General features: G+C 35.8%; 2 protein-coding genes across 2 annotated transcripts; both read left to right on the top strand.

Moving 5' to 3' along the window:
- The first annotated feature begins 2,523 nt into the window (after positions 1-2,523).
- Positions 2,524-4,391, top strand: LOC108472571 (NAC domain-containing protein 43). The gene is made up of 3 exons (XM_017774116.2): positions 2,524-2,937; positions 3,021-3,289; positions 3,587-4,391. Exons 1-3 carry the CDS (start codon positions 2,754-2,756, stop codon positions 4,265-4,267), a joined length of 1,134 nt encoding a protein of 377 aa, XP_017629605.1. The 5' UTR covers positions 2,524-2,753; the 3' UTR covers positions 4,268-4,391.
- A 6,163-nt stretch (positions 4,392-10,554) lies between these two features.
- Positions 10,555-13,416, top strand: LOC108470913 (protein IQ-DOMAIN 17-like). Its single transcript, XM_017772437.2, has 5 exons — positions 10,555-11,136; positions 11,280-11,558; positions 11,676-11,924; positions 12,132-12,269; positions 12,365-13,416. The coding sequence occupies exons 1-5, from the start codon at positions 11,002-11,004 to the stop codon at positions 13,157-13,159; spliced, it is 1,596 nt and encodes a 531-aa protein (XP_017627926.1). The 5' UTR covers positions 10,555-11,001; the 3' UTR covers positions 13,160-13,416.
- The last annotated feature ends 567 nt before the right edge of the window (positions 13,417-13,983 follow it).

Below are 13,983 nucleotides of genomic sequence, written 5' to 3'. Positions count from 1 at the left end.
AATTCGCGAAATCGACACAGCCTGCCACATGGCTGTGTAACAGCCCATGTGGCTCAAACGACCGTGTGGAATGGTCCAACCTATGTAACTCCTGTAACTCGCTCCGATTTTTTGGTTTTTGCTCGTTTTTCACTCCTTTTACTCCAAAATACTCTCCTAAGTATAAAAATATGAATTTAAAGGATTGGGCATAAAATTCACCATTAACATAGAATAATCACCCAAAATCGCATTAAGAATGAGATTAGAACATGTTACTTTTAGCACTTATAAACCGTTAATATTATGACAACTTTACCATAAAAGAATTTATGAGAAAATATATTTAATTTTCAGTTTAATGGATTCACAATAACTAATTAATTTAATTCCATTTTCGAACTTCAATTAATTAATTAAATTACAATTTAAAAACTTAAATTAATTTTCAACTCATTTTATACTTAATGAGAAAACACATTTATTCCCGAATGTGACCCATTTCACTAACTTTATCATTTTCATTCATTTATGTTCATTTGATTCTTTATGCAATTCTTTTATGGTTTCAATGAACTAACAGATGGAAAGATTTAATATATATAATTAGGGTTCAAATGATTTAAGATTAAGTTTTAATTTTTCAAATGATTTAAAATTAAGTTTTAATTTTTCTCCTATTAATTATAAGCTCATTTAGTCACAAAGTCATTCCATTGTAATATCATGAATGAGCTCACCCTAATTATATACCATTATGAAAGCTACTCAATTAGTGCTTGTCTAATTACATTTTCATAACTGTGTTACCCTCATAGGATATATCTCTTTGAGATAAATTTGTTCTTTCAATATAATCCTATTTTTTCTCATGATAACACATTCCTTCATGAAAAGTCAATTACTATTAAATACTAATTAAATCATTTATCACAAAGACTAATGATTTGTAGCCACGTTTACTTTTTATCTATCATGTAAAACCAATTAAAGGATATCATTCACCCATTTCTTGGATTATAAATTCCACTATTGTGAATGATGCTACATACTGTAGAAGTTGTATACTCAACGCATCAGTTTTTTGTTCCTTATCTATTTAAACTCAGACTTTTACTTACACCAAAGTATATAAGTCACACATATATAGTCTATCATCCACTCAGGATTAAGATAGGTTACAATATAAATGTCACAAGTGAATAAATTTATAAATGGATTTATAATCTATTTTACTTGGGTCTTTTCTGATATATTGTGAGTCCAGTCAATCACATTTATATTTATCTTTTGGGAGTTATTCGCTCCGATGCTCAAGATAAAACATATGTTTAATTGGACTTGTTAAATGACATGTCAGTCTTTCAATCGGTTTGCTTATTTTCGATTAGATTAAGAACATGTTTAGATTAAATTACTAATATAAGTTGTCTTTACGTATTGTGATCTGACCATCGATTAATATTAGTTAAATGTTAGGTAATTAATGAGTCTGAGATTTATTTTCATTTTGCTTTGTGTGTAAAAACTATTAAGGACAATATACAATAGTATTAATTAAGAGTGTAATTGTGCATTTTAACAACTACACCAATTATGTGCCGCTAATTTTGTTTGAAAAGAAATTTAATAATGTAAATTTAATTGATGTTAAACAATAAGGAATATTAAGCAGCAATAGGAAATAATACGGTTTGTTGAGTGCGGTAAAAAAGATGATTCACTTTGCACCCAAAAAGTGTTGCCAATAATTCATCAGATATATTGAATTCATCATTCAAAAGTACAGTTGACAGCACAGAAGGGAAAGCCTGAAAAAAGAATTCTCAAAGAAAGAGATATTGGCATGCATTACTATTCAGTAGAATGAAAATAACTAGAGACAAGTATCAGCCTTTCACATTTATACATGCTAGCTAACTTGAAGTGAAAACAAAAAGTAAAATAAAAAAGAAATCCAAAAATAGATGGAAACAAAAGGTGAAGTGAAGACAATAATCATGAAGGGGAAGCAAATGCAACTGAACAATGCAAATAATCACTCTTGCTGCTTGGAGTTTTTCAAGAAAAAAAAAAGGTAACCAGTATGTTATGGGGATTAAGTTTTGCTAGTACTCATCATCATCCCAGCTCCATCCCACGTACACCTTCAAATTTGATGCCTACTACATCATCCCTTTCTTTTTAGGGCTGAGTGGTTGCATAAAATAAGGGTTGAGGGAGAAGAGAGAAAGAGAAGGGGGGAGGGGAGGTGATGATGGATAGGTTGGGTAGTTAAAGAGGTGCTTTTCTGTGGAGATTTTAAGGTCGAAGGTCACAGTTTTGATGGAGGCATGCCCCCCGCCCCGCACTCTGAGTTGCCCCCACCCTGGGTCCTACACCCCTCTCATTTTGATAGTTGATACCCACAATTTGGATCCCACTTCACCATTTTATCCCAAAATAATGCCGTTTCTCTTTCCAACTAGGTAGCTGGCTCTTCTCCAAAGCACAGTAAAACGTTTATGTACCCCACACTTCCTCTCTTTGCCTTTAGCCTTAGCCACCCCAACCTGTCCCCATCAAATACCCGAACCCCTCCTCCCCCCCATCCCCCCTTTTTTTTTTCCTTTTTCTCTTTTATTTTTTCTTTGCATCTTGATTTGGCCTTTTTATGTTTGCAAACGCACATATATATATAGCCTTCTCTACACACGATCCATTTGGTACACAAGCTTTGGAATCAGTTACTTCTCTCATCTCATCTCCTTTTCCTCGGTCTTTCTTCGTTTCAAATGCCGGAAAATATGAGCATATCTGTAAATGGACAATCCCAAGTCCCTCCCGGTTTCCGATTTCATCCCACCGAAGAGGAGCTCTTACAATACTATCTCAGAAAGAAGGTTTCATATGAGAAAATAGATTTAGATGTAATTCGGGATGTTGATCTTAATAAGCTCGAGCCCTGGGATATCCAAGGTATATTATATTATAATTTTGTTCTTTGATTTTATGTTCCGTAGTCATTTACTTTATCAAGGTTGATCTTAATTATGTTGCAGAGAGCTGCAAAATTGGAACTACTCCTCAGAACGATTGGTACTTTTTCAGCCACAAAGACAAAAAGTATCCAACCGGGACTCGCACGAACCGTGCCACGGCTGCTGGCTTTTGGAAAGCGACCGGCCGAGACAAGGTGATATATAGCAACTGCCGGCGGATCGGAATGAGGAAGACTTTGGTGTTCTACAAAGGGAGAGCCCCTCATGGCCAAAAATCTGATTGGATCATGCACGAATACAGGCTAGATGATAACATCGTTGAAACGACTGTAAGCCTTTAAGCTCCATTCTCCTTCTCCCTCCTTCATTACTTGGTATTTTTCAATGATCAGGCACGATCTTTTACTATTTGGAAACCAAAGCTGTCACAACTTTATTGCAAGTTTGACGTTGTAACAAGACAGGACAAAGGAATATAAATATATATATATATATATATAGTATAACGTTAGGTCCTAACCTAAAAGAAATACTATACCCATATATAACTCCGATACTATTTTTTTTGGGGGGGGGGGGGGTCATTAAATTAACGTGCATTTCTCATTCCTTTTTAAATAATGAAGGTGTCCAATGCTATGGGGGAGGGGACACAAGAAGAAGGATGGGTGGTATGTCGTATCTTCAAGAAGAAAAATCACCACAAAACCCTGGATAACCCCAATAGCTCATCTCTCGGTTCAGAGAGCAGGAACCATATGTTGAGTGCATGCAACGAAGGAGAGTTGGAGCAGATACTGGAACACATGCGAAGGAATTGCAATGAAGAGGGTGTAGCAAACAACAGTTGGAGATTGATGAGGCCAATCGAGACAGCCATCAGCAATAGCTACCCAGACTCATTCATGAAACTCCCAAGCCTCGAGAGCCCCAACTCCACCAGTAGCCAGAACTGTTACCAACCCATGATAGTAGACAATGAAGGGTCAATCACAAATCAGATGAGTGGTGATCCCAACTCAAGGCTCACAAACTGGGCAGCACTTGACCGGCTTGTCGCATCCCAGCTCAACGGCCAAACCGAGACATCTAGGCAATTAGCATGCTTCAATGACCACTCCATCTCCATGGGCTACAGCAACCCCAGTGCTGATCATCATCATCATGATCTCCAATCACCAGCCCTTCGATACAACAGGTCTTACAATGGAACTCAGGATTATAACAGCGAAATGGACCTCTGGAGTCTCACCAGATCATCCTCATCGTCCGACCCATTGTGCCACGTGGTGAATGCTAGTGTATAACAGAATAACCCTACATATAAAATCATACCTTAGCTCCTAAAGTCAGAAGGTTATTATTACAGCAGTTATGTTGATGAGTATATAGATATGATAAATAAAAATAAAGCAAATTTTTTTTTCGATAGATGGGGACCATTATCTTTACTGAATCAAGATGTCTTCCATTTTCATAAATGTGCTCTCTAGAAGCCTTGCAAACTCTAGCTGATATGCTAATATATCTCTTTCCTAACCGCAAATAATCATTATAATCCTCTCACATTTTTTTTTTAAAATTTTCTCCCTTGTACGTACAATGATCAAAGTGGCCATGTTTTCTAATGATCTCCGAGCCACATGGCCTGTCGGATTGTTTTAGGTGTTTGAAGGAAGGATACTCGTCCATGCATTTTCATTTTTCTCTCAAGTGTAGCACGAGCAATTGAGGATATATTTATTTCCTCAACCCATTATGGGATTACTTATTTCACTATTTCAAAACAAAAATAAGACAGAATAGTCACTGTCATACACTTGGGCCCGCTAGCTAATGAAAATTAATTTTTAGTCCTACTACCGCATCACTATATAATCAAACAACTTGATAATTTTATACTAGTTTGATTGAAGAGATTCTATATAGGTACTTATTAAATTAGCTTGGATATACCCTTCAGAGAGAAGAAGTGTAGCTATCAATTACATCTGATATTAACCGACAAAAAGGGTAGGAATTAACAGTTTTGTATATATACACATAATTGATATTTAGTTGAGAGAATAACGTCAAGAGAATGATCCATCAAGTTGTTGTTGAGAGAAGAAAAGGAGAATGTTCTAATGATATATCTTTTTGAAACTTCAAACTCATTCCCTGCCCACCATTGGCTCTCTATTACCAAACGGTGTCATCTTAATCTCCATTAAAAACAAAGTCGTTGAGTGGCAACAAGTAGCGGGATTCTAGGCCATGCCACCAACCCATGGGATACCAAAAAGTCGACCTACGTAGTATTTTCACCTGTCTCAAAATATACTACTTTTCATATAATTTAAGAAGCAAAAATAAATAAATAAACTTCGGTGTATATAATTTCAAACCCGAAATTAATATACCATAATTTTTAAAATTATGAAAAATATATTATTGCATAAAATATTAGCCTAAATATAAATTATAAAGTTTTTCAGACATATGAAAATATATTTTCTCTCACTTCATATCATATCTGAGTCAAGGTCTTCCAAATTGTTGTACTATGCCCCAAAGAAAGTCTAATCACTTTTTTTTTTCTTTTTTTCTTTTTCAGAAAGAATTTCTCTGTTTCATTTTAATCTCCTTTTTTTTCTTTGATATGCAATACAAAAAGCCTAAACGAATATGTGTATATGTATGTTCACACTATTTGCACATGAATCCCTGATTCCATCTCAAATATCGTGAAGAAGATGAAGAAGACCATGAGATGAAAAAAAAAAACCATGAGATGAAAAAAAAAAAAAAAGAAAAAGGAAAAAGACAGTATTCCTTAATCATAGTTTCACGCCTCGGGCTTCACCAAATGCTTCCTCTTTCTCCCCACCCATGCTTAAAAATAAAAGCTCGACATTTTTTCAAACAAACAACTTTTGCATTACAAAAAAGATGTTACACTTTCCTTGCATGCACTATAGCTAGGCTTAGCATAAATTGTGTCTAGCCATCGGCGTGTGACTGTCGGCTAATTCCAATATATATGCCGTCATATATTGCACTCGATGCTTCCGTAGTTGCAGGCAGCAGCACAAGTTTAAGTGTTAAACTTTGATTGTTAAGTATAAAATTGTGATTCAAATATCAATTAAGTTGCTGGTTGGTTGAAGGGTTTCCCATTGAAATCTTTTCTTTCTTTTCTTTACCTTAATCATCATGCCAAAGCCGTGTTATGCTTTCTATCGCCTTTCCCTGTTGTCGTTTTGTGATATGGAACTGTAATAATTAATTTTGTTAGTGAAAAAAAAAACTAGTTTAAGTCAAACTTCAATCCCACCTTTATGAAATTCTAACCTTGTTTTAAGAATATTTATTCTTTTGCACTGTGTTATACAATCACAACAGCTGCCACTGAAATCAAGAATGCCAATTTGGTGCATAAAGCAACGAAATGAAATAAAAGCCAATGCCTACAGCCCTACCCTATTGAGTTTAATCAACATTTTAAACAATATATATATTTGTTAAAGTCAATATCCAACTAGCTCTTTATTAGATTCTTCTTGCTTTGATTACACTGTCTTTTCCCTACGCGGCATTTAAAAAAAAAAAACACATATTCCATTAATTGTACAAAATCAATAGAACAAAGAGGGCAAAGCATAGGATAAAGGAGAGATACTGATTAAATTTTAGAGGTTGTTTGTCGTCAGCGACTCCTCCAAAATGGTTTTTCTTCCGCAGATAGCGAGAATTCTCCTGGAAAAAAAAATAAAGAGTTTTGTTATGTTGTTCACCATCCGATTATCCAACTGGGATGGACCGATCTTATTATTTTAGTAGTAATTGTTTGCATTATTTGCATACATGAGTTTGCAAGAAATGGGTTCGTATCATTATACAAGCGAACCTTCATTTAAGGAATATGTGTTAACTTTAGAATAAGATACGTGTTAGTATGCATGGGACCTATCTAAAACGTTATGTTCAGAACTACATTATATAAATAGAGAAATTAACCTTATTGAGATATTTAGACTCACAAAAACATTCAACAAATTTCAACGAAAGTGATGAATTAATATGTGTAGCAAATGGAAATCTCGTCCATAACCCATATTTGTATTGTGCTTGCTGTCAATATCCGGGAACAAAATTCTGTGTTCATATTCCTTTCTAAGCTGCAAGATTTGTTACCAAGTCAAAGAATTGATTTTCAAGAAAGAAAACCGAACAAATAAATACAATTTGTGATTTAAGCAAAGTCTAAATTTGATTATGAATCAGTTTACATGCAAATACGAGTCATAGTTAGAACATTATATTTTAAGTCACAAGCCACAAAATGAAAGTGGAACCCAACGGTGTTAAGGGATTTGCCGACAAGGGCTTGAATTTGCTAGTCGGCATAGAAGCCCATACGTAGGCTATCAAGGCAAAAAGAAAAGGTTGGTGGTGAAGGGCTTTCAACGAAACCTGGTCGCCGTCGATGGGTCATAAATATTCTTATTTTTCTGATCATAAGGTCTAATCATGGTTTGGGACAGCTAATTCACAATTAGAGTGAAATATTAGAGAGTTAATATCATGTTAGGTACGGTGGGGTCGGACCATGCAGGCAAGGTGTTACATCTTAGATCGAAATCGGGGCACATAGAATAATTTTTATTTGCTGATGGATTAAAGCGGTTAGCTTTGGAAAAACAAAACAAGGCCGGAGAATCAAATCTCCAAGGATATTTGATGTGATTAAAAGATGGGAGTCTTATGCCTTTCTTTGAATTTTACGACACACTCCTTTTTTTCTCAAATTAAATCCTTTATCAACCAAATAATCCTTTTTTTTTTCGCTAACTTCCAGGCAGCAAGAAAACACATTTCTTCCAAAATAATTCCAATCGATATATAATTGTAAGAAAAAAAACATAATCTTTTGTGTCGTACAACTACATAAGAAAAATTTTCTTAAACGATTAAGTTGCGCATTGACTCTAATAACAGCTTTACTGCCAAATACAATAGATTTAACAAGTCAATTTAAACTAACGGTAGTTGATAACTCTTTTGATAGAATTAGTATCTACACCCATTTTTGTATATAATACTTAGCATATCTTAATTCGCAACAAAGCACAAATATTTAAATCCACCCATTCTAGAATTGCTCTATTCCTCTCTCTCTCTCAACTTACAATCGTAGTATATTCATAAAGTGATTTGGGGAAAGCCATTACTTTCATATATGTAACTAACTTACTTCGATGCTAAAATAAAACTTAATATTTATTTAGTTTAATAATTTATTTTAATATCGTAATGCTGGAGAGTTTAAAGTACTAAGGTTTTGTTGTTTCATCACTTGCATGCAGATGCAGACACATTTAAGTCAAGCCAATAATAACAAAAAACGATAACCCACCCTGCCAAAAATACCCAATATTCTGGAGTTTAATTACTTAGGGATCATGTCAATAACTGCTTACTTTTTAAATCACGTGAGTGATAATATATATATATATATATATATATATATATATAATATGATTATTTAATAGTAAATTAGATTCAGCACAAATCTAGATTAGAGGACAATAGACCAAAGCACTTGGATTTGTAGGCTAAGAAGAAGACAGCAGAATAAACATACAGTGAAATGGAAACGTTTAGTAAGCATCTTAGGTGAGTGGTGAGATTAATTTGACATAATTTGGAAAATATTCGAAAGGTAAGTATCTTTGCTGCCGCTTATCACTTCCACCCACAGAATAGGAATAGGAATAGGTAAGTTGCATATAGATATATGTTACCCACTTGTGTTAGGACACGTGACAAGTCTAGAGGATATTTAAATAGTAAATTTGTCATCAACGAGTTGGGAGGTTACTTGTGAAATCATCCTCCCGAGAAGATTACCATCCGGATAATGGATAGTCTGGTCTTCGTTAGAAACACGAAGTCATTTGATAATCAAACATCACGTAGACTTAACTATTTTATATTATCAGAGTCAAGATGAACAAGTCAAATACATCTCTCTTACACATTTCATAATGATAACTAAAGGGTAAGTCCAACACATTAACACTATATTACATGGGACTTTAACCTTCAAACTCTCTCCACCTCTATTTTTCATAACTTCTGATTCTTCACCCCGACTGAGTGAATCGACCTTCTCAATAACCGTTCCCCTCTCTTCTATACTCTCCCACAATATCAACAGTATATATGAAATCAAACACAACTATAATTTATGATATCCAACTACTGAGGATTTGGTGTTTATAATTTTCTGCTAATTATTGTATATCAAAAGGTATACTTTTTTGGTTGGGCATCTTCTTTTTTTTTTTTTTTCTTGGAGCCCCGTCTTCTGGTCGCCCCACTACCACCCCCTTTTCAAAAGGCAAAACTTTTCATTTTCTGTAATTAAAAATTTTGAAATCTTAACGCACTTCATTTCTTTTTTTGGACAAAAGAAATCATCAAATATTTCTATAAAGAAGTTTGTATCAAATAAAAAAATTATTGGTGATCACGTTACTGATAGAGTTTATAAAAAAATTCAAATTTCAATCTAAAATTTGATACTTGTGAATGATGATGTGGCAATGAAAGAAGGCTGTTGGCCCATTGAGCTTAGTTGAGATTCAACATTCCAAACCCTGGACTATTTTGAGGATCAGTTAGTTGCCTGTGAAAACCCAACAAATTTAGATAAATTTGGGTTCACTCCCTTCATACAGAATGAAAAACTAAAGATGTTACAACGCTCTGAAATTGGGCCACAAAAGCTCAAGAGTTGTGAAGCTCTTGCTCCTTTGAGGCTGAGCCCATCACCCCTCAAGCTTTTATGCTACCTACCTTGATCGATGAAGCACCAATTCAACCCAAAGAAATAAAAGTTGTGTTGTAGCAACCATTCTGAATGAATAAAGACTAAAGAGTGTGCGCAGCCTTTATCTTTGGCATACTCTGTAAGATCCGACGGGTGGCAGATTAGCAGTTTAACACCGAAAGCTGGCAACTATCGTAATCATAAACATACTCCACATTGGACCACGTAATTAAATTGCCGATTCCTCTTAATGTCAATTTCCATGTATTAATTAAATTAATTTTAGGCAGTATATTATGGTATCATTACTATTAATAAGGAAGTGGGTATCGATTAAAGCAAAGAAAATTGGACCACCCAACCTTTCCACCCTACTCTATCCACCCTCCTATTCCACTTATTCACTGCTTGCTCAGCTCATATCACGTGAAACCACGAGAGGTGTCCAGTTGTTATTATTTTTATTTTTTTAAAATTCTCTAAGTCAAGTAGAATGAAAGAAGGAAAGAGGTGCGAAAATTAATAATAATAATAAACTCAAAAGGTTGCTCTTTCAAGTAATGATTTTTATTTTTATTTTTAAAAATGAATGCTTGAAAGAAAAGAAGCCTTTGGCTCCGATTTATGTGCAAACTCAACGTGCTTTCCTTTGTTTATTTATAGTTTTTATCTTTTTTTACTATTCCTAATTTTCTAATGCGGCTTTCAACGTATCTCGATATCGCACCACCTCCACCACCACACCACGTCCATTACACCCTGTTTCTCACGTTCTCCTTCAATTAATCCATTATTATATTTATATTTTTGACACCCAGTTTTAATATTTATTTCATTTATTAACATGTAAAAGTTGTTTACGTACTACATTCTGACACCCCCACCGTCGATGTCTTCCCATGCCCACTATTAAAAAACAAACAAATACAAGATCAAGCTTTAGATTAGATAGACTGTAGATATATAGAATGAATGAATCTAAAGCTGTTGGCTGGTGGCTTGGTTGTTTCCCTCGCTGTTGGGCAAATAACATATATCATTAAATTTATCTGTTCCTCACTGTCTTCCTATGGCAGTTAAAAGAAGTGACCACTGTCATTCTATTCAAACAAACAATCCATAATTCCCCTCATTATTCATGTTTATATTTACAGTCCTGCCTGTTTCTGCCTTTCTTTTTTAGCTGTAAATGCACCCCTTTGTAATTTAACCATACCTTTTTTGATGGGGAAGAAAGGAGGGACTTCCTGGTTGACTGCTGTGAAAAGGGCTTTTAGATCTCCGACTAAAGACGGTCATGATAAGAGAAGTAACAGAAGAAAGGATGAACCTGACCACCAAGATGAGGATGAAGACAAGGTTTGTATTATAGTATCAATGAACTCTTCATTCATTTCTATACATGAAAACAGAAGAAAACAAAACAAAAATAATAATAATAATAAATGAAGTTGAATCTTTTACAGTAAATATAATTCTTGATCTGTTACTGGTTTTGGTAGAAGAGAGAGAAGCGAAGGTGGATCTTCAGGAAACCCACAATTCAAGAACCGGTGATTCATCAGCAAAAAACACCAGTGAAGGCTACAGGTCGTAATGGTGCAGGTGCAGCATCAGATGGTGCAACCGCAACGGCCGCAGAGCAAAGGTATGATATTCCTATGGCAGCAACCGAGGGTGCAGCAGTGGTACAAGTGGCTCGCCCAACTAGACCTTCAAATTATGCTAGAGAGCACCACCTTGCTGCCATTGTTATTCAGACCACTTTTAGAGGCTACCTGGTACAAAAATCTAGTAGCTGCAGGAAATCTGTGTTTATCATTCGTACTTTTAGATTTAGGATTTCATCAATGTTTTTCTGCGTACTGATGAGAAAAATTGAATCTGTGATTGTGAAGGCAAGGAGAGCTCTTCGTGCACTGAAAGGATTAGTGAAATTGCAAGCTTTGGTAAGAGGTCACAATGTGAGAAAGCAAGCCAAGTTGACACTCAGGTGCATGCAAGCTCTGGTTAGAGTGCAGGCTCGGGTTCTTGATCAAAGAGTGAGGCTTTCGCATGATGGAAGCAGAAAATCCGCTTTTAGCGATACCAATAGCGTATTGGAATCACGGTATCTTCAAGACATTTCAGACAGAAGATCACTAGTGGTAAGTTGTTTTTGTTAGCTGCTGAAAGAATTGTTCTTTTCAAGCAATGATGATATTTCAGTCAAATCAAGGTTCTGTTTGAAGAGTTATGCAAAGAAATCATGATTTAAGCTTTGAAAAGCAATAGTGTTGTAAGCAGGATTAAGTTGCGCGGTGTTTGGTATATTGGGACTAATAGTGTTTCCATGGCACGTTTGTACTTTTCAGTCAAGAGAAGGAAGTAGCATTGCAGATGATTGGGATGAAAGGCCACACACAATTGAGGAAGTTAAAGCTATGTTAGAACACAGGAAAGAAGCTGCTCTGAAGCGTGAACAGAACTTATCTCAAGCTTTATCTCAACAGGTTTATCCTTTTGCTCTTAACCCGTATCTTAATTACTTCCTCTGTTTTGTTCTACTGATTCCCTTAACCTAACTGGTTCCTTCTTTTGCAAATAGATGAGGAGAGCTCGTAGGAGCCCATCGATGGGTGATGAGGATGAGGTCGATGGTAGACCGAAATGGCTTGACCGTCGGACCCCTGCTAAGCCGTGGGACAACAGAGGAAGAGCTTCAACTGATCATAGAGATTCTGTTAAAACTGTTGAAATAGATACATCCCAGCCTTACTCATATTTAGCAGCTACTTATAAAAGAACAAATTCAAACCAATATCACCAGCACGGACCCCAAAACCAAAGGCCTAGTTCACCTCTACATAGAGCTCAACAGAACGCACCGATGCACCACTCTCCTATTACACCCTCTCCATCCAAAGCCCGGTCCATTCAAGTTCGGTCATCGAGCCCTCGTTGTGTTAGAGGAGATAGAAGCTCAGTTTCATCTCAAACACCAAGCTTAAGGTCCAATTACCATTACACTGGTAGGGTTGGTACTCATGCTAGCAGTAGTGGCAACAATGCTGCTACATTGCCTAATTACATGGCAGCAACTGAGTCTGCAAAGGCTAGAATCAGGTCTCAAAGTGCACCAAGGCAAAGACCATCTACACCAGAGAGGGACAGAAATGGTTCAGCAAGGAAACGGCTATCGTTTCCGGTCCCAGAGGCGTGTGGTGTGGGGATGGGTTATGGAGGTTATGGCCATAATTTGAGGAGTCCAAGTTTTAAGAGTGTAACTGGTTTACATTTTGGATTCGAACAACAGTCTAACTATTCTTCTTGCTATACTGAAAGCCTTGGCGGTGAAATCTCCCCATCTTCAACTAGTGATCTTAGAAGGTGGTTGAGGTGATCCTTGTCTTCAGTTTTAATTTTAGAATCAGTTTAGCCACTGTGTAGCTTCTTTTCCTAGTTTGCTTTCCCCAGTTTTTAACTTTTATAGAGGTTTGACTGATCAAAGTGTGTGGTTTTTTATTTAATTTCTTTTTTTTTTTCGTTATTTTTTTCTCTTCACCAGTTTTAGTTAGAGACTGAAGCTACAAAGGAGGTAAATGTAATGACCATCTTGAATAAAAATTGTAGATAAATGAGTTGGAAGTTATTGGTAAATTTTTCAGTTTTTGTTCCCCTCTGTCTCTCCTTATCTTCGTATAAGGAAATCATTTCGTTGATGACTTTGGAATTCTTAAACAGTTGACTATCACAACTCAGGAACCTAATTTTAATCCAGAATCAAGTAAATATATACAAAATTATAAGATATCTACAACAGCAGCATCTAGCTTCCTTGTAGTGAATGGCCCCCACCAAAAAAAGGAGCCTGACAGTCCATAAAAGTAGCAAGCAGCCTCACCACAATGATGAAGACGAGGAGTTGAAAAAGAGCATGTGCCATGAGTTATGCCATTGCATATCTGCCAGCAGACTTTTTTTATCTTTCACAGATTCATAAAGATCAATGGAATCGATTTAAAGTAAAAGGGGTTTGGGGGGTTGTTGACCGCCTTCATTGGCATTGCACGTTGAGATGTAGAAATGATGAATCAGTGACGGTGAATGAAGCACTCATTGAATTTGTTGCATTTCTACGTTACACAATATGTACGTGTGAATCGTTCCAATCATACCAATTAAAAGAAGAAGCCAGGAAGCTTATGGAGCTTCCCGATTGAAATG

This window comes from Gossypium arboreum, chromosome 11 (assembly GCF_025698485.1).
Source record: "Gossypium arboreum isolate Shixiya-1 chromosome 11, ASM2569848v2, whole genome shotgun sequence".
Lineage (NCBI taxonomy): Eukaryota > Viridiplantae > Streptophyta > Magnoliopsida > Malvales > Malvaceae > Gossypium > Gossypium arboreum.
Note: the sequence above shows the minus strand (reverse complement) of the source record. Positions and strands in the feature narration are given on the sequence as shown.